Source organism: Accipiter gentilis, chromosome 26, assembly GCF_929443795.1.
Source record: "Accipiter gentilis chromosome 26, bAccGen1.1, whole genome shotgun sequence".
In the NCBI taxonomy this organism is placed as follows: domain Eukaryota; kingdom Metazoa; phylum Chordata; class Aves; order Accipitriformes; family Accipitridae; genus Astur; species Astur gentilis.
In genome coordinates, this window is record NC_064905.1 from 19,066,326 (window position 1) to 19,087,966 (window position 21,641).

Genomic DNA, 21,641 nt, shown 5'->3' on the forward strand with positions numbered 1-21,641 from the left:
AGCGGGGAGCCACCAATGCCAGGTCTGGTCTTTCCGAGTTTTTTTTTTTTTTTTGTTCTCTTTTAAGATTTCTGGCTGGAAAAATCAGAAACAAAACGAAGAACTGAAACGCAGGATTTTTAATAAAGATCACCAAACTCAAAGGTAGTGGGTGCATTAGCCCATAGAAACATCCCTTACATTGCCATTGGGAGACCTGAGAGGGGAAACTCGCTGTGGTCAGCCCGGGGAAGGACCATCCACGAGCCGATCGTGTATCCCCGTACCTCCTATCACTTCCCTGCCCGCTAAAGGATGCGGTGGAGGAGCAGAGCGAGGAAGGAGGCAGAGAGCTCCGTCAGACGATGTTCCGCCAGCACGAGAGCAGCACATCGGCTGGGTGTGCCTGGTTCACGATCACAACTTTTGCCTAACGGGATTGTACGATTGCAGCCCAGGAAAGATATTTGGAAAAGGTGAACACACAAAACTCTCCCAGTATATTTCTGTGGTCTCTTACAGGCTGTTCCCTCTGGCTCCTTTGAAAATCCTCATCTAATGCACTGTACTTTTTTGGTTTATGCATAAATCCTTTGGGATATAGTCTCTTTTAATGCACCTATTTCCATGATAGGTTGATTGACTGAAAATGCTGCACAAACATCCAATTTCCAGATCAGTATTTTAACGTGGTTAGCATAAACCTCCAGATCTTCTCAATTCTCATGGGAGAATTTGCATCCCACTGTAGTGTTTCCAAGAAACTCTGTACAGTTTGGGTTTTTTTAATGTAGGAAAAAAGATTCCCTCGTAGAAGAAACAAACCAAGATAACATACCAGCTTCTTTTACATTTGCTGTGTACACTGATCAAGATGGAAGAGCTTGCAAAGACTGCAGATGAAGAGATACTATTAATAGTTTCATTTTCCAGAGATAAGGTGGCTTGCAGTATTTTTTTTCCTTTCTTTTAGATAACGATGACATATGCTAGTGTAGAAATAAAGGAAAATAGGGTCATTCTAATTCCTCCACACAAGGGTAAACCACAGCACAGTAATAGCAAGATTGCCTATGACAGAAAGGTGTAAAATTCAGATGAACTTGAGGAATATTTCATGTGCCAGCTTGAAGAGAGTGGTGGCACGGGACGTCCTCAGGACTCACATTAGCTTCTGTAGGTAATGGAGCTCCCATTACTTTCAGAAGATTTGTAATTAATATGAAACCATTTAAACTAACCAAAACCAGTGGTGCTTGGGAGCTGTGAGATGGGGAAGCACATCTGAGAGGGGCCTTCAGAGCTGCGAGTCATCTCTGTTTCATGCAATAGTACAGTCACCGGAGTTTTCCTGGGTTCTTTAGCAGGGGAGCCAAGCTTTCCATGTTGCAATGATATTTAGCAAGAGCTGAGGCATCTAAAAGCAAAAAGCCATGACAGCAACATCCCAGCCATGCTGGGCTTTGCACGTATTGCAAGCGCATCTCACAACCAACAGTCTCCAGAAATCAGCAAAAGAAATCAGGAATTGTCCACAAAAGTCACCAGTTCTCTTGGATTTTAAGGTTTTCCTGATGCCATTGCTCTCACTTCAGTGTCCTTTTTTGTGGACCTGACTGCTTTCACACCAGGAAAGAGAAATATCGCAGAGCTCTCAGATCACAACTCCACTCACCCTTCCTTGCTTGTCCCACTGTGAGATGACCCTGGGTGCTGGATTTCCCTCTCAGCACAGCATCTAGAGGAAGGTTGACCATGCAGGACAGACAGACAGCACAAGGCAATCACTCTGTGGCTGCGTTAGAGTCCTTCACCAGCCAGACCCACACTGTAGCTTGCTTTTCATGCTGGAAGCTTTGAAAAGCCACCTGCAGACTGCTTGATTGAAACATGGCAACCACAATTTAATCAGCACGGATATTTGTTCACACCTAGTTGCAGAAGTAAGAATAGGCTGGCCCTCTTCCAAAAGAGTTGGCAAGATTTTCTATACTACGTGTAAAATAGGCTATGTTAGTGCTAAAATGTTTTGAAACATGGGGGAATAGACCATGAGCCGGTCCAATCCATGAAGACAAGCTATGTTATTCCTGGTGCTTTTACAGCAGGCAAGGCCATGTAGATGCCAGGCTTGAAGCACTGAGTGTTGGCAGCAGGGCAGTCTCAGCCTGTGCTACCCCAGTTGCAAGGTTCTTGTTTCTCCAAATGTTTCACCTTGTGACCCAAGGTTATCCATTGCTTTCTCCATCACTCAACAGGACCTTCGTATTCTTTTCAGAGATTTGATGTTCTGCAGTCCAGTAGCCTTTGTATTTCACTTATACTAAGAAAAGATTTCTTGATGTATCCAGCGTTTTATATCTTACAGTGAAACATCATATGGGACCTCTGAGACCCCCTTAAAAAGATAGTCTCCTTCTGCTGCATGTATGGCTCTGAACAGATTGGTTGTTCCACCAGTGTCTGATTCTGGAGCTGTCGCAGGATCTACAGTTTAGGAAAACTGCTTTGCAAATCAGTGTAACTACTTAAATTTCCCCTCACAGCATGGCTTATTCTTTTTGGAGCTTATCTCTGGAAAGATACTTTACATACTATTTATCTAAGTTGTCAGTGATCAGTCTACGCAACACTATAGGAGCATATATAGGAAGAAGATGGCTTTAGAGAAAGGAAGCTGTTCTTGTGCAGTTTCTATTCAATTTAGCGACTTGAACTTCTTCCCACTTGTATCCTTGGATCTCACCATTTCTTCTGACTCCACACTTGACCTTTTTCTTCCCGGGTACAAGACAGGCATTGGCCTTCATGGCTTACATGAATGCAATGTCTAGGAGAGAAATCTCTACTGTAAAAACCTCTATGACAAAACAAAGAACTTCAGATAAACCAAGGAGATATATCTTAATGCCTGCAAAGGTGTGACCTAGTCCTCTGTCTCAGAGTACAACAGAAAAAGAGAAACCGAGATGAGGACTGTGATCTCACCTTCCCCTGACGTGCAGACACACCAGGCAGGGACTCCTGAGGTGTGAGAAAATCTCAGCCTGGCCTGGAGCCATCACAGGCAGGGCTTCAGCAGGCACTAAAACCACTGGGGGTGAGCTTCTGCATGGGATGTCAGCTGCGCCCTGCCTGGGAGAAGGACTCAAGGACATTATAGGCGCCCAGCAGCAGTGGGGATGCAGAAAAAGGGAGGTGAGGTGACCCCCCTCCTTGCCCCCTGGCCGGAGGGCAGCCCCAGCCTGCTCCCACCTCACGCCCCGTGGGCATCACGAATCTTATCCGGCCACCAAAGACCTTCCTCCAGGTCAGGACTATTTTCCAGAAGAATAGCTTTTCACTGGGAAATTTGTTCCTGTTTGTTCTTTTTTTTTTTTTTCAAATGGGGAAATAAGCTGCTGTTACCTTTTCCTTCCATAGCACTACATAATACATAAACTGGGAAAAACAGCTACACAGCCAGCATCTCATTAAGTAATGTAGAGTGTTGTAAGAGTTGGAACACCACCAGCAACATGAAAGTCAGGCAATTACAGATTTATTTGAGGCATGACAGATCTGAGTGTGCTTTCATATTCCAGGCAAGAAAAGCTTAAAAGTACGTAGCCCTGGTCCTTCTGCCTCCCTTCTCATTTTTTACCAATTTCAGGATTTACTGCATTTATCTCAGAAATGTGGAGCTTTGTGAGCATCTGTGAACAAGCTATCAAGCAGCTGGCTTCTCCCACTCCAGCGTGCACGGTGCTGGGGAACGTGCCACCGATGGCAGGTCACTGTGGCCACAGCACTGACGGAGGAGCATGGTCCGTATCCTGAGTTCCGTTGACACGGGGCATTTTTCCTTTGTGTAATTCAGGGGAAAAATCACAAATATATGCAATCAGTGCCCCATACAAGGGATTTGAATCAGGTGTATGTATGGCTGTTTGCCTGCCAGGCAAGGCACTGTTTTAAATTCCCATCACCAGGTCCCTAGAGATCCTAATTTCTATCAATGGATAATGATATTTATATTAACTCTAAAAATTAATGCATTTGCTATATCATAAAGAAAATAATTCACAAGACACAGACCTGTCAAGTCTCTGTGTGCGTAAATTGTAATTGCCATCCCTCATCTTTGAGATATGGAGCTGACCCCCTGCAGTGTCACCCAACCCCACCGCTGGACCTCTTTCCTCAGTGACACAGCCACACACTCACTAATTCAAAAGTAAGACCGAATATTTATCAAGCTCCATGTGCAGGGATCTGCTATGATCGATCACAGCGATGGGTACAACCGTACCACAAAGTGCTGTGCCTCAAAAGCTGCTTGTCCCAACCTTGCTGTGCCTGACCCTGTGTCACCCCAAAATGACCTCCACGCTGCCCAGTGTGGGGCTGCCTGTTGGGAAGGGAGCGTGTACCAGTCTGGCAGCAAATCTGGACTCAGAGTTGAATGGAGCAAGACAGAAGATTGCCTGGCAGCTCCAGCGAGCGGCACCACGGCCACGGACGAGGATGCCATCATGTGGCTGAAACTTTTTATTCACTTCCCACTTCCTTTGCATTTTTTTATATCAAAAGCTTTCTGTCCTCTGCTCCCTTTCTACACCGCATAGTCCACAGCTCTCCCTGACAGCTCCTTCTGGCAGGTATGTGTTACACGAGAGTTTTGTCCAAGTAAATCCTGGGCATCCATCTCAAAACTGTTTGAATTGGATGAAGAATATCAGGAAAAATCACCATGCAACTCCAGTGTGTGTCTCAGGGCTTTACGCCCAGGGAGGCACTGAACAGACCAAACCTGGGCGCCGTGAGGGCAGGATCATTCAGATACACAGCTTGTTGCAAACGTCATCATTTTAATTATTCATGGTCCATTTTACATAATGCAGGCAGATAAGCATCACCATTTATTTGCACTGAAAAAACCAGTCTCCCAAGCATTATCCCTGGAGACGTGTGATATTTTGTATCTAAAGAACATATTTTACGTATATGCCTTAAAATAGGTAACATGGAAAGGATGAATCCTTAAATGCAGCCAGCAACAAATACTTGTGTGAAGGCTCATCAATTTTATCCATACTGTTTATCGAAAACAGTTCCCTGTGTTCTTGCCAAGCTCAAAGGCACTGTGAGCCTCCACGCCTGCAAGTCCTGAGATGAAGCAACACCAGCTGTTTCCCCCACTTTTTAAGGCCAGTTTTGGGGGGGGAAGCTACATGCCTGGTTTTAATTTGGGCCCCAGTGAAGAGGACCCCAAAGTTGGGGACCCCATTTCTGAGTACTGCTCCAGACCCGAGTTTTCAGGCACTTTCCGCTAAGGTCTTCAAGTCTTGTCACCAATTCCTCCATTCGTCCAGGGAGGAGGATGTAGGAGTTTCTCTTTCCTTCTCCTCCTCTTACAGAGGGAAGCTGGACAGCTGCTCCAGGTTGTCTTCAGAAACCTTTACTGAAGGCATCTACTAAAACTGCCATTGCTGGGCATTTTTCCCCAGAGCTCCTCTCCTCCAGAGGAAGATGGGGAGGAACCATACATCTCCCAGAGGACAGTGTTGTCTCAGACTGTTCCCCCATGCCACGTGTCCCTTTGCATGTGAGGCTGCTACCCCTCAGCCTCTCCTGCCAGCGCCACCAGAGTCCTCGTGTCCCAGCGGAGCTGGTTCTTCTTGGGTTTTGGCATCAGAAGCTCCATGCTTAGAAAATAAAGCATGGAGATATTTAACAGCATAAACAGAAATAAACGTGATGTAAAAGGTCTTGGAATAATTGAAAGGCTGAGGTAGACCAAAGAGAGACCTGGGTCTGCCCCAGCTGTCTCAGTGGGATTGCAGCGAAGAGCTGGAGGTCTGAAGCCGGCCTGTGTATTTTACTGAATAGTCTGGAGTAAACTCTGCATCCCTTGAAGAGACTTCCTTTGGTGATGGTCTCTCAAGGCTGCAAAGTGATGGCTGCAGTGTTTGGCAGTTGGCAAGCTGGACTATCACGTCAGGGAGATCAGAAGGTCTAACAAGATACCTCTAGTAGGTCCCTGGCGGGCTACACAGGGCAAGTTAGGTAAATTAATAGGCAGCCATCTATAGGAAATGCAGAATTGTTTTATTGTTTTCTGAAGAAAAAGAGCAGCTTAGTTTCTGAATTTTAACATCCTCCTGTATCCCAGTTCTGTTTATACCTTGGATAACAAACTGAAGCTGTTGAAGCCCTTTGCATTTTTCCATGATAGTGTGTTAAATTGTGCCAACTGAAGAGTTCTGTGATGTAAAACACGAGTATCCATTCTTATGCGTGGAGTCATGCATTTCTTTGATCGTGAAAGCAAGCTAGGATTTGGTGGGAATCTAGGCCTTCCTACACAAAAAGCACCTGCACACTCGCAACACCTCCTCCTTTCCTTGTTCACAAGAAAGATGAGCTTTATATGCAGTGATGTACAAAAGATGCTCCATCAGCTGGTGTTGGGTGGGCTGGGTTTGGGTGTATCATCTCATTCGTGTGGGTAAGGGAAGTAAGTTGTTCCCTTGGCTCAATGGGAAAAATGTCATCAGTGAGAAAGCCCAACGATGGGAATTATTAAGGTGCTCTTAGACAACAGAGTGAAAGATTCGATAAGAAAATAGTTTTGCATTTGATTGAGCTGGTGCAGTTTTCGGAGTCCTCCAGGGACTAAGTCTGTGGTAGAAGAGAAAGCAGGTGCTGTAGGTGCAGGACAGGAGTCTTCGGTCAGAGCAGCTGAGCCCTCATCAACACCACACTGCTGATTTGGCTCAGGAAAGTAGGAGACTTTCAGGTCTTCTTGGCAACACTTTTGAAATAAGAAAGAAGGAGGTTTATGAAGTACTGCAGAAAACAGCAAAGACTGGCAAGAATAATTTTGAGTATTTAACCGCTTAAAAAGTTTCTTTAATCAGATATTTTTAATGCTGCTCCTTTATACAACCCTAGGTTTATGAGGGAAAGAGTAAAACTGTGAGCTGATAGTCAAGACACTTTGAAAGGGCTTAATTTCAGGTCTTTGTGAATGGATCAAGGGAGGAAAGGATACTGTGCAGGGACTTTAGGGAGAAGGGTATTTCAAAACTTATAAAACATTGGAGAATATTCTCCTTTCAGATTTTCTTTTCTGATTCATACTAATCAAAACAATCACAACAATCAGAAAAGATTGCAGTGAAATTCCAGATCTGGAATGAAACCAAAATCCATCGGCACATCTATTGTCTGCTCCAGATCCCACAGACCCAAATTTGAAAGTGTTTGACTATTGAGATGTAGGTACCCATGTGAGTTATCTGACTTTCAGAGGATCTATACAATTGTGACTCCATTTGATTCAAAGATTAATTCTCTAATTTTAATAAAGCTAGAGGGTCTTTATGCGCTGACCTGGAAGTTAAGGATTGGTCTCAGTTTGGTCTCTTTTCATTGCTTTGAGGGAAAGTTCATAGCCAAGAAACATGGCTGAACTCACTGGGAATCCTCGCACTGTATTGACCGTGATGCCCCTAAAAAAGACCTGTTGGGGATGGAGAAAGGTTAGAGCACAGGAATATACTGGCTATTTTAAGAAGAAGAAGAAAACATTGAATGAAGTCACGGTGGGATTCTGAAGAACCAAATCTTGGTTTGCTCAGAAGATAAGTTCTCACTGCTGGTCTTTGCCAAAGTCTGCGCTGGAGAACGGAAACTCAATGGCAAAAGTCACTGGTTTGGTATTATTGTGCTCCATGCTCCCTATGGACCCCCATCGGTAACTGCCGACAAGAGTTACAAGAGGGAAAGGGTAAAAAAATGGCCTCCTGCCAGTGGGGTAGAGCAGAAAGCAAGAAACCTAAACCATCTTCTAGTGTCGTCCTGCCTAGCTACAGTCCCTCCTTCCCTTTGCATACCTAAGCGTGTGGGGATCGTTCAGACCTCAGGGTAGAACTAGAAGTCTGTTGCTTTCATGCAGCAAATGCTCTGACTCCAGGGCCCGGGTCTGTGGCCGCAGAAGACTTTTGGAAAGCGGAGAGGGAGCGGTGTGGCTGCAAGCCAGCCCAGCCAATGTGGGCACTGTGCCACATGGACTATTTTGCAGGTTTCACCTTTGAGCACAGAAAGAATTTCTCAATCGACAGAAAACTAGACTTACTCTGTACCTTGCTGAGAAATTGCTCTCACCACTGGCTTTGGGAAAAATATTCAATAGAAGCTGATTTTTTCACATGTGGGTTCCTAAGGTCAAGCTTTGGTGCCCATACGTATCCCAGCATTTTCTTTCATTAAGATAATAAATATCCACAGCCAGGCTTCCTCATTCTGCTCAATATATATTTTTTAAAAAGTTGCTGGGACTTACAAGAGTGAAAGAACCTCTGCCTCTTAAGTGCTTGAAGAGTAAAGTGCTTTCTGGAAAGTGGAGAGGGGTCTTTGTCACTCCTTGCTCCTCGTGTTGGCTTGTCTCCCTTTGAACATCCCCCCCCAGCTACAAACACTGTTGCCTGGTATGTGCAAGTCTGTGCACAAACCACTTGTGCTGGGGTGAGCCTATTTACAAAATGATGGTTGCAGGGAGTATCTCTGCTGGCCTGTTTCTCACAAAATCTCTCCATTAACCACCCAGGCTAATCACTGTGGTCACTAATCTAAACACCAGAAGTTCAGAATAGACATGAAAACTAACATCAGCAAAGCAAGCCCCCTTCTAAGCTTTACAAAGGCAAAGCTCCCACGGCTACTGTAAGAAAGCATGGAAGATCTCGTCTCCAAGACCAGAAGCCCATAGATTTAAGTGTCTAACCAGGATTTCCCCTGAAATACTGAGCTCTGCTAAACAGCACCGTATCGTATGTCCAATAAATCCAGTGCATGGTGCCGACTTGTACGAGATAGAATCAAAATATGTTCACATAGTTTAGGAAGGAGTTTGCAACGTGAAATTGCAATATTGGGATATTTAGGATATTACTCAATTTATTGGGGTGTTTTATTTTGTTAGGAAATATAGAATTTTCTGGGAGGAAATTCAAACTTTTGCAGCATCCGTAAAGTTACACTAGAGTGCCAGGTTAAATAGTAATGAAGATTTATGAAGAAAAGCACAGAGGCATAAATTTTTCTCCTCAGAATGAACACACCTGACTACGGAGAAAGAAGAGGGCTATATTTACATTTTTTTGTGTACATCAGGCAATTATTTTCAGCACTGCAAATTTTGTTCCTTTGTCCCAGAATGAAAACATCCAGACCTGGGTTTGCTATTTACCAGTTGTGTGTCTCCCAACATATAAAAAGATTTTCCTTATGAGAGAAGGATCTAGTCTTATCAACTATTACTCAACCCTATTGCTGGCTTTGGTCCGCATGCCAGGCGTGATAGCAGACAAACTGCAAGCAGCTCAACCTCAAACAAAAAAACCTAAGTGCCTGAATTAGTTGTGAATATTCAGGCAGGACAAGGAGGGTGGGGAGTGAGGATGAGGATGGAGAGAGAAGGGAAAGCACACGGAAATTCCCTTTTCAGCTACCCTATGTTTTAGCATGAAACTGCATGCCAAACTGAACGCACAGGGCAGGGAGCCTGCGTAGAGCCTGGGGCACCCTGACCCTCCTCTGACCATCCAAGTGTGGTCTTTAGCATCTCTCCGGGTGCCTGTGCTTCCTAGGACTGTGACTTTCTTCACTCAACGGCAAAAAACGAACCAGACTGCAGGGTCCTGTGACGGCTGGCATAACATAGTGGCATGTTGGCAAATATTTAAATCACACCGAGTTGTGATTTTGCAGGTTATTTTTCTTTTTGCGACTTGTTATTTTCCCTCAGAATGTGAAAAATAACACTTTGGAGCTAAGAGCCCACATGATGTTTTGATGACAACTTAAATACAGATTTATTTCAATATCAGAAGATGTTGCTTTTCATAACGATGTATTGGCAGTGCAATAAAGCTGCAAACCCTGGTTCTCTGCCATTCACATTTAACTGAGGCAAAGTTTGCAGGTAGAGCAAACATCTTTTATTACACTAATAGACAAAGTCAGAAAAAGGAGATAAGTGCTTTTTGGCACACAGCCGCCCTTCATGTTTGAAACCAAAGCAATTCTGATTTAAGAACATCGTCAATCAACTCTATCTTAGTGCAAAATGAGGATGGGCAGTGCAAAATGCAGCATCAGTTCCATCAAAGCATTGCCCAAGGCAATCAAACGCACCTGGGGTGCCAGCACCGTCCCACTGGAATCGGTTCCCACTGACTTTGATGTCAATGGGAAATATTTGAGCTCTGCATTTTGTAGAAGTAATCACAGAGGCAAGATTCTCTACCTCTGATTTATAATAAGTCAAATCATGTTCACAATTAAATGCACTGACATGAAGTGTTATTTTCAGTTAATTACACCAGCAGACTGTGACCCCCAGTCATTCATTTTTTCATTGCTGTAAAGCACATTATTACTCTCACTATTATGATTTAGAAAGAATCTGCCCTGTAATTACCTACTGTCATTATTATAATTTAGCAGTAATTGGCTTTAGCTGTCTCTCAATCCTGCAGATAAGTTTGTAACAGCCATTATATTTCCCAATTGAAAATTAAATGTCTAATACCCAGATTTTACTTCAAATATCACTTACTTTTAAGCCCTCGTTCTGGTAGCTCTGCAAGATACAGTCAAGGGTCCCTTTGTACTTGTTTAAATAAACTCCATCTGCCTGAAGTCGAGTTTTCACAACATCCATTGGAGTAGCAATCGCCCAGGAAATGGCTCCTAGAAAAATGCAGAAGTATTTGAACAATTTCTTCGCTATATTTCCTTGGCCGCAGGTCAGTGAACTCAGAAATTCACCTCTCATCTACCGCATCATACTCATGGGATTTTCGTTTCAGGGCATTCACCCTACTCAGGTACAGCAATGGTATTTCTGGGAACAAAGTTCCCTGTTTCTGAAGAAGCATTGAGATTTTGGGGGTTACGCTGGTAGTCAAATGCAGGCAGCCCAGGAGGTGCTCCCCCAGGTGCGAATACATCTTCTGCCATGCTTCTGGTGGGGCATGAACACGCCGTGAGGAGAACCCGAGCTGCAGGCAGCTGCCACTTGGGGCAATTTCAGAAAAACTGGACTCCTCGGATAATACTGTTGAAAAGCAAAGTTTGAGCTGAGAATGCAAATAAGAGGCAGGTTCTTCTTATGCAAACAGGATTAGGCTCCACACAGCTGAGATACATCATCATTCCAATAATGAAGCCATCTATTTACATTGATTACCCTGCTGCTGAGTGGGATGTTTTGCCTTTCTGAAAAGGTCAGTGTGTGACTGCAATACATGTCCCAGTTGGACAGACAAGAGTTTGTTTGGAACTATGTGAGTGTTGGGGCATTTTAGAGAAGCTGTCCAGGTGGGCCAGGGCTCTGTCTATTTGCAGGAGAAATGGAGACAGCATTTTGTAATCATTACCTGAGCTAAGGATTGATCTGCATTTAGGGGTCTGCAATTTAGAAATGGCCAAGAAATGGGGAGCGGGTGTAGGGATGACCTTACACAGGTAAGCATGGTGAGGGATGCACACGCCGGTCTTACTGGCAGGTGTACACGGGGGAAAAAAAAGAAGATCAGTAACAGTCAACTCTGCTTCTGCTGCGCATGGGTAGGGTGCACACCCTCCTGGTGGGCAGCCAACAGGTTGAAGTCCTCTACTGGAGGCATCTTGGCTGCCGCGTATCGCTGGCAATGTGATACGCAGGCTGCTGTGAGACATCCAGGGAGATGAAGGCACTGGGTGTTTTCTTTCTTGCTGACATTGAGCCCGATGAAGGTCTGATAACGTGACTTCCATAAAGTTTGGCAAGTTGTAAAGTGCGGTCGTGGTGCTAGGGAACTTGGTCAGGGGGGAGAAAGGTCGTTCAGCCCCATGTCCTTTCCTGGTGACCAGGAGGATGTGGTGGCCCCTGAGCCACCCCGTAATCTGCCCTGGGAACCTTCCCATCCTTGTTTTCCAGTGTTGTCGGAAAAAAATGGGCTTACCTGCTACACCCCCTGCCAGCCAGATGGAGGAGGGATTAGGCGAAATGCATCCATCAGGCGTAATCCAACCACAGAAAAATGTGTAAGGGATGAAATAGAAGCAGTACCCAGGAACATCCCTCAGAAGCATTGCGCCCGCGCCTCGGTATATTCCTGCTATCCCCTCTTTCTGTAGGACTGTCCTAAAGCAGTGAATTGGGCCTTGGTACACAGGAAAACCAGGAACTGTGGGCTTTAGTTTAATGTTTGCTGCAAAAAAAAAAATACAACCGTTATAATAGACATATTGCTGCAGAACTCCTCTCAAAACCCCACCACCATTGAACAGAAATCACTGCCATCCATTTTGTTTTGCTGGGATCAATATGTAGCATGGGAAAAAAAGTTTTAAGATAGAGGACTTAGGTCCATTTTTGAAAGATATTTAGATACTTCAGGACAGATTTTTCTTAAATGCATTGCATGCCTCCCAATAAGTATGTGCCTAGTGAGATTTCCAAATGAGTTTAAGGCTATGTGCCCAATTTTCGTGGATTTTAACTGCCTCTGGTGCCAAGCTGCACCTCTGAAAGCCTTGAAATCTTCAGAGTCTGGCCCTTGCCACGTAGACCAAGTTGCTTTTGCAAAGGGCATTAGGTTGCTAAACTGCATGGAGGCTTTTAAAAATGGGCATAATATTATTTTATCAAAGCAATACAAAAATGTCAGTATTTCAGAGTTAAACACCACAGCTGCAATCATGAGAAAGGTGTTTCTGAAACTGCTGAAATCCAAGCTGTTCAGCTCTGAAGCTGTGCCGTCTCGTCCTTCAGCTATGCGTATGCTCCTGTGGGGTTTGCTCCGTGCTGGCAGCCTGCGATGAAATTCAGCCACCATCTCGAGCAGAAGCAACTCCTTTCTGCAGGTTCTGGAGAGGTTACAGCTGCCCACTGCCATCCTGCCTGTGTCCCCTCCTGACCCGTCTTACCTGCGCCTGGGTACCTGTAACCCTGCTGCGAATAAACCAGCGGTTTTCAAAAACGGACGTGTAATTTCTGCTTTTGAACAGAGGAGGGTAGAATAACAGAGAGGGGGTTATGGGCAAATATATTTGGGACTGAGAGTGTGCGATGGGAGATGGGGAGCTGGCGTTACCACTGGCAGCTGTGGTGTTGCTGGTGGGATCTCTAGGGGACCCAACAGCCTGGGGACTTGCTAGCCCGGGGACTCACTGTTCCTGCCCCACGGCCGTGTGGGGAAGGTGGCTCCCACAGCTCCTGGTCCTGAGCAGACCTGTCCCTGTGTTCATTACGGAACCCAATCAGCTGGAAAGGACGGCGGAGTTCTCATCAATGTCATTGATGAAAACCCTCCCCTTGAGCTGAGCAGGATGGGGTCCATCCCGAGGCAGAATGAAGCTTTTTTAGCTCAATTGCAGTGGCCCGAGGCAGCAGAGAGCCAGGCCTTGAAGCGAAGTTGTCCTAAAGCTCTCAGTAAACACCAAGAACTGGGAGAGAAATGAGGGAGAAACTCTTGCTTCCTACCTTCAATGTACGGCTGCGTTTGCATCTGTAGCCTTATCTTTACCAGGTCGACAGGAGTGCCGATGGCCGCGGAGACGAACCCTGCCACCGTGCTGGCTAGAGCCATGTCTGCGAGCTCCGGCGTGCGAGATGGGTCTCCGTGGCGGAGCTGGCTGAGGAGCCGTTGCGTGTTGCTGAAGACGCCGAACACCACGGAGCTGTAGACGGCGATGCTGGCCAGCGGGAAGGACATGCCTTTGAAGAAGCCAGCCACCTACCCGGGGAAGGGAGCAGGAGTTAAGAGAGCTAACGGGACTGAGCAACATAAACCCCAACTTGTCTATCAGGCCAGAAATGCAAATCCAAGTACCAGATGTCTCCTGGAACCAACCGTTTGTTTGCACATGCTGAGCAAATTAAAATTAATTCGTACTGCTAAAGACTTGCAAAGATTGTGCAGAATACAGGATATGCTGAAAGCACAGGAACCCACATAAAAGTCCCTCTTATGGCCAGCTTCTGTCCTGGAATCACCAAAGTCAGCCAAATACCTCCGGTAGAGCTTTGCCAGCAGGTACGGGCAAAAGAGGCACTGCGGATGTAACACCCTGACCCACGTGGCAGTGTTATTTATCACTCCATGCCAGGGATATGTCTTTTCCCTATAGGAGTAGCCAAGAGATTTACCTTAGAGTTAAGCAAGAGTAGGCTGTAGGGATTTGCAGGCTCAATTGCACGGACTTTATTGGTCTTCATATAACTGCTGGTGTCAACAGTGATTTTGTATAATTGCTTTATGTATTGATCTATTTATCTATTTGCATTTTCTACTAGCACATTTTAAGTAAGGTAAAGGACTTACAGACTCATTTCTGTACACAGTGAGAACGCAGTTGAGTGTATTTCCATACCCTTGTCCAGCTTGCAAACGAGTCTGCAAAATACATTCATGAAATGCAGTTAAAATCCCATGCTTCCAGCCCAATGAAAGCTCATGCTACGTAAACAATGTGTATTTTGCTTTGAGAGCGAATCTTTCCTTAGTTGTAAAGAAAACAGAGCAATAAAATAAGATATATATGCATCCACCCCCCCTTGAACTTTGCCAGAAGCTGGGCTAAACAGGACCTCAGAGGTCTGAAGCTTTCTGCAACATCTGGAATCGATGACTGTCAGATTGTTCTCGAGACCAGACCAGCTACCCTGGCCCGGCCCAGCAGAGTGCTGGTGTGCGATGCTATCATTGGCAAGTTCATGATTTATGTGGAAATTGGAGAGTGATGTGGTCTCCTCCGTTCGGGGACTCGCAGTGGAGGTTGGGATGCGTTGCTGAAGGATGGAAAGGAGAGATCCCCTGGGAGGCTTCCAGGGCCCTTCTGATCCAAGGTGGATTCTAAGACACAGAAATACTAAACAGAGCCAAAATAGTTCAGCTCCATCTCAGAAATTCTCCATGCTTCGCTCAAAAATCCATTTTTACATCATTTCCAACAAAGACGTTTTGTTTCTGGAAAGCAATGGTTATATGCCTTCCAAAAAATGCCTACAACAGCTGTAAGAAATGGCATTTAAGTCACGACAAAGCCTGTATGATTCAACATACTTTCCCCTTCTCACATATATTCATATACCCCCACATATATTTAGATCATCTTTCGTTCAAGCTGCTCACAAGTTTGCACTAAACCCATCCTAACAAGGGATGCATTTTTTTGTTTGGGCTTAGAGGTGTGTGAGGAAACGGAAACCCCATTCAGTTCGCAGGACCTGGGGCTGATCTTGGCTGAGGCCAGAGCTCATTTTTTGTAGGAAGACACTCACACGTGGTCTGTCGGGGATGTTTTTAGGGAATGGGGACAGCATTTCTGGTCATACCCATCAGCAATGCTGCTAGCAGGAGTGATGAAATGAAGCTTGGAGGGGACAGTGCCAACCTGCGCTGGAGGGACAGTGCCCAGTCCCCTCCGGTGGCTCAGCCCTGACTTACACCAGGGTGAAGCAGGAATTTTATTTGGGAATTTTAAGCCCAGAGGAGTGCGTGACCTCCAGAGTTTGTGCCTGGGGAGAGCTTTTGGACAGCAAATAGCAGGTTGAATGACCCAATCATTTGGCCCAGAGCCCTGCAAGAGGCTGGCCGGTGGGGTGCCGTGGTGGGACCCTGACCGGGGAGCGGGAAGGTCCAAAACCTGGGCTCAACCCCTCACCCCCGGGGCTGCTCCGTGCAGCCATCTGCATGCACCAAGCACCGCCGCTCCGCTCCGCGCCTGGCCGGAGGCCACAGAGAAGGCGGCAGCAAAAGCAGAATATGTACTGAGCCCTTAGAAACAAGCTGATACGTGAAGATGCCGGCTACGGCTTATGCAGCACGCGTTGTGCAACGCAGGCAGGCCCGGGCCGTGGGTGCAGACCGGTGCATGCCGTGACTCACACTGGGGGTAACGGGGCCAGGGGGGGCTGGCGGGGAGGGAGGCTGCAGCCCGAGGAGCCCAGGACAGGGCGACCACGGTGCACAGTCCCTCATTCCTTCCTGGCTTCATTTGCACGCTTAGCCCAGACGTTTCTCTTTGGCCTGCATGGGCATTTTTTTCTTTTACACAGTAACCAGGTATTTAGAGGTTCAAGTTAATACATTTTTTGAGTAACTGAGGGCAACCAAGTGTCCTCACAAACTGCTTCTCACACGTGTGCCCCTTAGATAAGCTGTTAACAGCCAGCACTGAAACCCCTGCTGGCATCTCTGTCAAAGTCAACTGACACCAGTATGGATATTCCTCAGGAAAGTTCTCCTTTTTGTTACATTTTGATTAGATAGGGCTCTTGGGTGACACCCAGAAACTGAAGAAAGTTCTGGGGAAATGAATGCAATGTGGAAGATGAAAAGTGAGTAAATGTAAAACCATTTAAAATTCCATGAGGCCGTGGAAAAAACCAGCTGCTTGGGTTTGATGGAAGCTGCGACGCTGGGAAGGGGCCAGCTGAAGGAGGAGACCTGCTTGGTGGGAACCGTGGTGTGGATACCACACACCCCACCCAACCTTTCGTTCAGTCCTGTCCTCTCCTCCAGGTGGGGAAGGACCCCCCCGTCCCCGGAGGCTGCGAATGCCACTGAGCTGCCCCTTTGCTGGCTTAGTGCTGTGTAAAAACTCTCCTTTCCACTTCCCTTCCGCTAAATTTGGAAAGATAACAAGTCTGCCTACTTGGTATTCCCAGGCAACGTCCAAAGCCAAGGACAACAGAGGGGTCAGCCTGACAGTTGTCTTTATAAGCACTGAAGGATGGGCTCGCTCTTTCTTGGCATCCAGAAACTCGATGTTTCCCAGCAGGATCCTCTCTCAGTTGTTGCCAAACTCCCCCAAACCTGGCAGCGATGCTCTGATGGCCAGCCTGAGATGAGGATTGCCTTGGTAACCCTGGGCAGAGCCTGCCTGCGCTGCCCGTGCCCTGGCCCTACCCATGGCTGGGATAGCGTGGGCAGCCGTGCGGCTCCTCCAGCACGGGGTCTGCGCCCGTCCTCCTGCGGCGATGCTTCCAGGGCTGGTATCACCTTAGCAGCTCAGAAAGGATAGGGCTGGCAGGCCATCTCCTGATCCCAGGAGAGGCGGCTGTCGTGCAAGGGGATGGCTGCAGTGGCTGGGGAAGGGATGTGGCGTGGGCTGCGCTGGACCCTGCCTCCTCCCCATTGCCCTCCAAGGGTCTCTAAGGTGCAAACAGGACCACTGGCTCTTGGGTTTGCCACATCTGACAGCCCTGCCTGGTGCCAGGAACAAGGCTTGAACCAGATCAGAGCGTGTGGGCAGAGCAGCTGAAGCGATGAAAGCTGGCCAGAGATGCCTATCGCACTGCACAAGAAGAGAAAGGAACAGGATCATCTTCTATATTTCTGTATCAGTATGGACAGTAAACTTGGTTGGGCCAGGCTGTATCGGTGTGTGCATGGGCTTGTCTGCATCATGCTAGCAAATATCTTCTGGCATCTCTAAACACTTCCCTCTGAGGAATAATTGTCTTGCAGGAATAGTAAATACTGTATCTCATAGCCCTGGGATAAAATCTCAGCACTCTGCCCTTCCAGCTTTGCCAACACTAGGAAAACACATAAAAATGCGCCTGCAGCAAAACAAATATAGTTCCCCTGTTGCCCTTTGAATACTTGTCTGTGGCAAAGTTCAATAAAACATTGGCAGAACTGTTCGGTAAACTGTTAGGTAAACCACACACTAAGTAAGGCCAGATTTAATTTTCAGCATTAATCCTCACTAGAGGAACTCGCATGTATCAGCCAGTTCTTTTAGTTTCTTGTTCAAAATAAGCATTGGAGAGGAAGAAAGTCTATGAAAACATTTCTACTTAGGCTAAATTCCTCCTTGGGGTGAGGAAGTGAAGGGCTTCTGAAGCGTCAGTTAGAGAGAGGCCACCTTCCCATCAGTGGGGTTTTGGGTGGTGATGGGAGAGCACGGTTCAAAAGTGGTTTACCTTGATTGTGTCCAGGGGGTGGCCCACAACCACGCTGGCAGCTCCTGGGGATGAAAGCAAAGTATTATGCAAAACATTGAATAAGGTTCTGTGATGGGACAGGAAGCAATGGGTTTATAGGGGAGGAGGAGAGATTTCCATAGGAACAGTTGTATTGGGCCAAGCCAGAGCAATCCCCAGTACGGTGCCCCGTCTCTGACGACAGGTAAAAGCTGGGCAGAAACGCTTGCACGTCTTTCCTTGAATACTCTCCTGGACTCTGTCAACTTTACGTCTCAAAGGCATCTGAGCAAGAGGAGGAGGTGTTGTATTTGTCTACGAACAACCCCTCTCGCACTCTTGTAGGCTCATGCAAATTTTTAGCCTCAAAATGGTGAGATTTAGGTTAGACACAAGGAAATGCATTTTTCTTCATTAGATAGAGATGCTCTAGAGCTGACTGCTGACAGGGACTGTGAACCCCCATCCTTTGCTGGTTTAAGAGCAGTTTATAGAGATACCTGTCAGAGACGATTCAGGTAAAGAGGATCCTGCTCTGTATTGATCCCTACAGTCCATCCAGCCTCATTCCCCATGGTTCTCTGGGAGAAACTGGCCCATTCTCCTTACCATCCTGCCCACCTACTCGTGCCACTCACTGCCAGAAAGGAGCCCCCGTGGCAGGGCAGAGCACAGCTTGGTTTCCCCCTTCTCCGGGAGGACAGAGCAACCCACGTGCCACGGCCGGGATATGGGTTTGCGTGCTTGTTGCGAACACCACCGGCAGTTTTTAGGGTGTTTGTGGAGATGGGGGGTAATTTGTGCTGCTTCCCCATTTGCAAGTCTCTGTGTAAACCGTTGTCCCCAAGTGCTTTAGAGACTACGTGAAATTTCCCGCTTGTAGTGGATTAGGACTGAAAATAGCATCATGTCCTTGGTCAACACATTATGACTTTACTCAAAAACATATTATAAAACGTCCCCTCTCCTCCTGGACCTTAACCCAAGACCACCCACGGTCCAGCGCTATGCATGAAAACTGTCCGCTGCCACCGACACTGAGTTCTGGTGGTTGTTCACCCCCTTGGACATCCCGTCCCACTCCTGGGGGTGTGTGGCAATAGCACAGGGGCAGAGGGGCAGAGAGAGCGACTGCATGCTATGAAGCCTCTGCAGGCTGCAAAGATCCAAAAATCAGCTGCTCGCAATAACCTTTTGGCAGACGTTCTGGGGTTTTTTAGAGTTGGCTAACCTATTAACCTCGTCTGGCTGGTCAGGATCCATGAGCCGTCTCACACCCCCTTCCTGAGCCTGGTGTGAGCAGTAGCCCGGGCAGAGCTCCGGTCTGCGGCCGTCAGTGCCACGCTTGACCCTCGGCCCTGCCGCCCCCGCAGCCCACCCGGGGAAGCCGGACAGCTTAGCTGTGCACCTTATCAGCTGTTAAACCCAGTGGGAACTCTCAGTTCTGGAAGACATCCTCCATTACTGGTGCCTCCACACATCCTCACTTTTCCTTTTCTTGCCGATATCTATTTTCCCGGTGTTTGCAATCAGCATTTTCAGTAGACCGGATCGATAACCCCTCTCTGCCAGCACTGCTGCCCCAGCCATCAACCTGTTTGCCCTGGTGGGATGGCTGGGGGGTGGGGGGAAAGCCAGACCGTGCCTCTCCCGGGGGTGGGTGTGTGCCGGGGGGACCCCGGGTTGGTTGTTGCGAGCCCCCGGCTGCTCCCCCCCCCGAACCCGGGGGGTGTTTTCCAGCCGTGACAGCAAGGAAAAGAGAGCCCGTGGGTGTCGGGGACGTGCCGGGGTGGCTTTGGCAGCCGCCCCCCCCCCCACTCCCCGAGGCACACCCCCCTCCCTGGGAGGGCAGCAGCATCACACACGTCCCGATACTTAAATTTGAAGCATCCCGCCCGTGGAAATGGGATCAAACCGCAGTTCGGAGTCGAAACGAAGCAAAACAAACCGCACATCCACGGGTGCTACGAGCACGCCGGTCGGAGGCACAGACCGTAGGTGACACGGGAGGATTTTATTCCCACGCACCCACCCACCCACCCAGAGCCCACGGCACCACTTACCTCCCACCCAGCCCGCCGCGAAGTCCTGCAGCTGAAGGCTGCCCATGCTGCGCTGCCGAGCCCGGCCCTACGGCGGGGGGCGAAGGGGGTCCCCACCGGGCAGTGGGGGTCCCCACCGGAGGAGGGGTCCCCACCGGACAAGGGGTTCCCACCGGACAAGGGGGTCTCAGTGGGTAGAGGGTCCCCACCGGGTAGGGGGTCTCGGCGGGCAGGGGGTCCCCACCGGGCAAAAGGGGGTCCCCACCGGGCAAAAGGGGATCCCGCCGGGCAAAAGGGGGTCCCCAGCGGGCAGGGGGTCCCCCACGGACCACGTTCCCAGCGGCAGCCCCGCCGCCCAGTGTCTCCCAGTCGCACTGACATCACGCAACGGGGCTTAAAGGCGCCGCGCAGGGGCCGGCGGTGGGGAGACACCCACCGGGGCTGGGGAGGGTCTCGGGTGGGCGTGGGGAGGGGGGTTGACGGTGGGGACAGAGCGGGGGTTTCCCGTGGGACTGATGCTGGCGGCTGTCAGGTCACAGGGGGCAGAGCAGGGTCCTCTTGACCGCGGGGGGCGGTCGGATGGAGGAGAGGGGAAGAGCAGGCAGGAGGGGCGGGGGGGTCTGCGTGAAGGGGAAAAAAAGAGGGGGCTGGGGGGAAGAAAGTCTGGAATTGAAGATGGAAGTGCTGGGAGAAGGAGTGTAACTCGCACAGCCTCGCTCAACTGAAAAAACGTCTCCGTTTACTTCATTGAAATCACGCTGCCTCGTCTTTTCAGGAGATGCGCCCGATTTCTGTATTACCTTTTCAGGAGGTATCCCCAATTTCCGTATTTTGGCAAGCAATGGACAATCGCTTTCCACCTCCTTCCTTTTCCATAGCATTCATAATCTTCTTGTACCTCTATTACCTGCTTCTCCCTCAGTCCTGTCTTTCCCAGAGTCGAGAGCCCAGCTCTGTTTAGTTCCCCTTTCATGCCAGATGCTCCTTTTCACCCTCGTCAGTCTTTTTTTTTTTTTTTTTTTTTTTTTCAGTTTTTTAACTGGGCAGCCAGAACCACAAGTGTTAGGAACGAACCAGGCACTGATCAGCGTAAGGATATTTTCTGTTTTGATCTCAAACCCTTTTCTGGCAATCCCTAACAAGCCTTTCTGATGGGCACTGAAGACTGGGCTCTCTTTCTCAAATGGTAAATACCTGATTTTGAGCCCAGCCTGGCCGTTGTGCCTCCTGGGTGGCACTTTCAATTAGTAAACCTAATGTCTTACTCCTGAATAGCACCCAGCCACTCAATAGCAGGACATCCTTCTGGTCCTTCACCAGATCACTGATATCCTTGTGCTCACAACTCCATCAGAAAAGTCCTCTTGGACTCCAGGGGCACGACTGGGCTCTGCAAAAGCTGCCTTGGCACTTTGCCACCGTATGTATACGTATACATTTGTCTCATCTGGCCGTGGTTTACTATAGCCCAAAGCGAATTTTGTTCTATAGAGGTCAGATTTCTGCAGATAGCAGCTCCTTGGATCAGTTTGGGAAGCTTTCTAAAAAGATTGGCATCGGGTTTGCTACATTGCCGCCTTGGAATACCAGACTGGGTTTTGCTGAAATGTATTTTGTCTACGTATTCTGGTAACTATGGAAAATGTTGA

At 48.0% G+C, this 21,641-nt stretch overlaps 1 protein-coding gene across 1 annotated transcript; it reads right to left on the reverse strand.

The window, feature by feature from the left end:
* Window positions 1-4,821: 4,821 nt before the first annotated feature.
* On the reverse strand, window positions 4,822-20,600 carry SLC25A48 (solute carrier family 25 member 48). Its single transcript, XM_049829958.1, is given in 8 exon segments — window positions 4,822-6,592; window positions 6,595-6,775; window positions 10,586-10,719; window positions 11,976-12,224; window positions 13,499-13,751; window positions 14,340-14,411; window positions 17,951-17,994; window positions 20,014-20,600. Coding segments are annotated over 8 exon segments (1,017 nt in total). The 5' UTR covers window positions 20,060-20,600; the 3' UTR covers window positions 4,822-6,554.
* Between the last annotated feature and the right edge of the window lie 1,041 nt (window positions 20,601-21,641).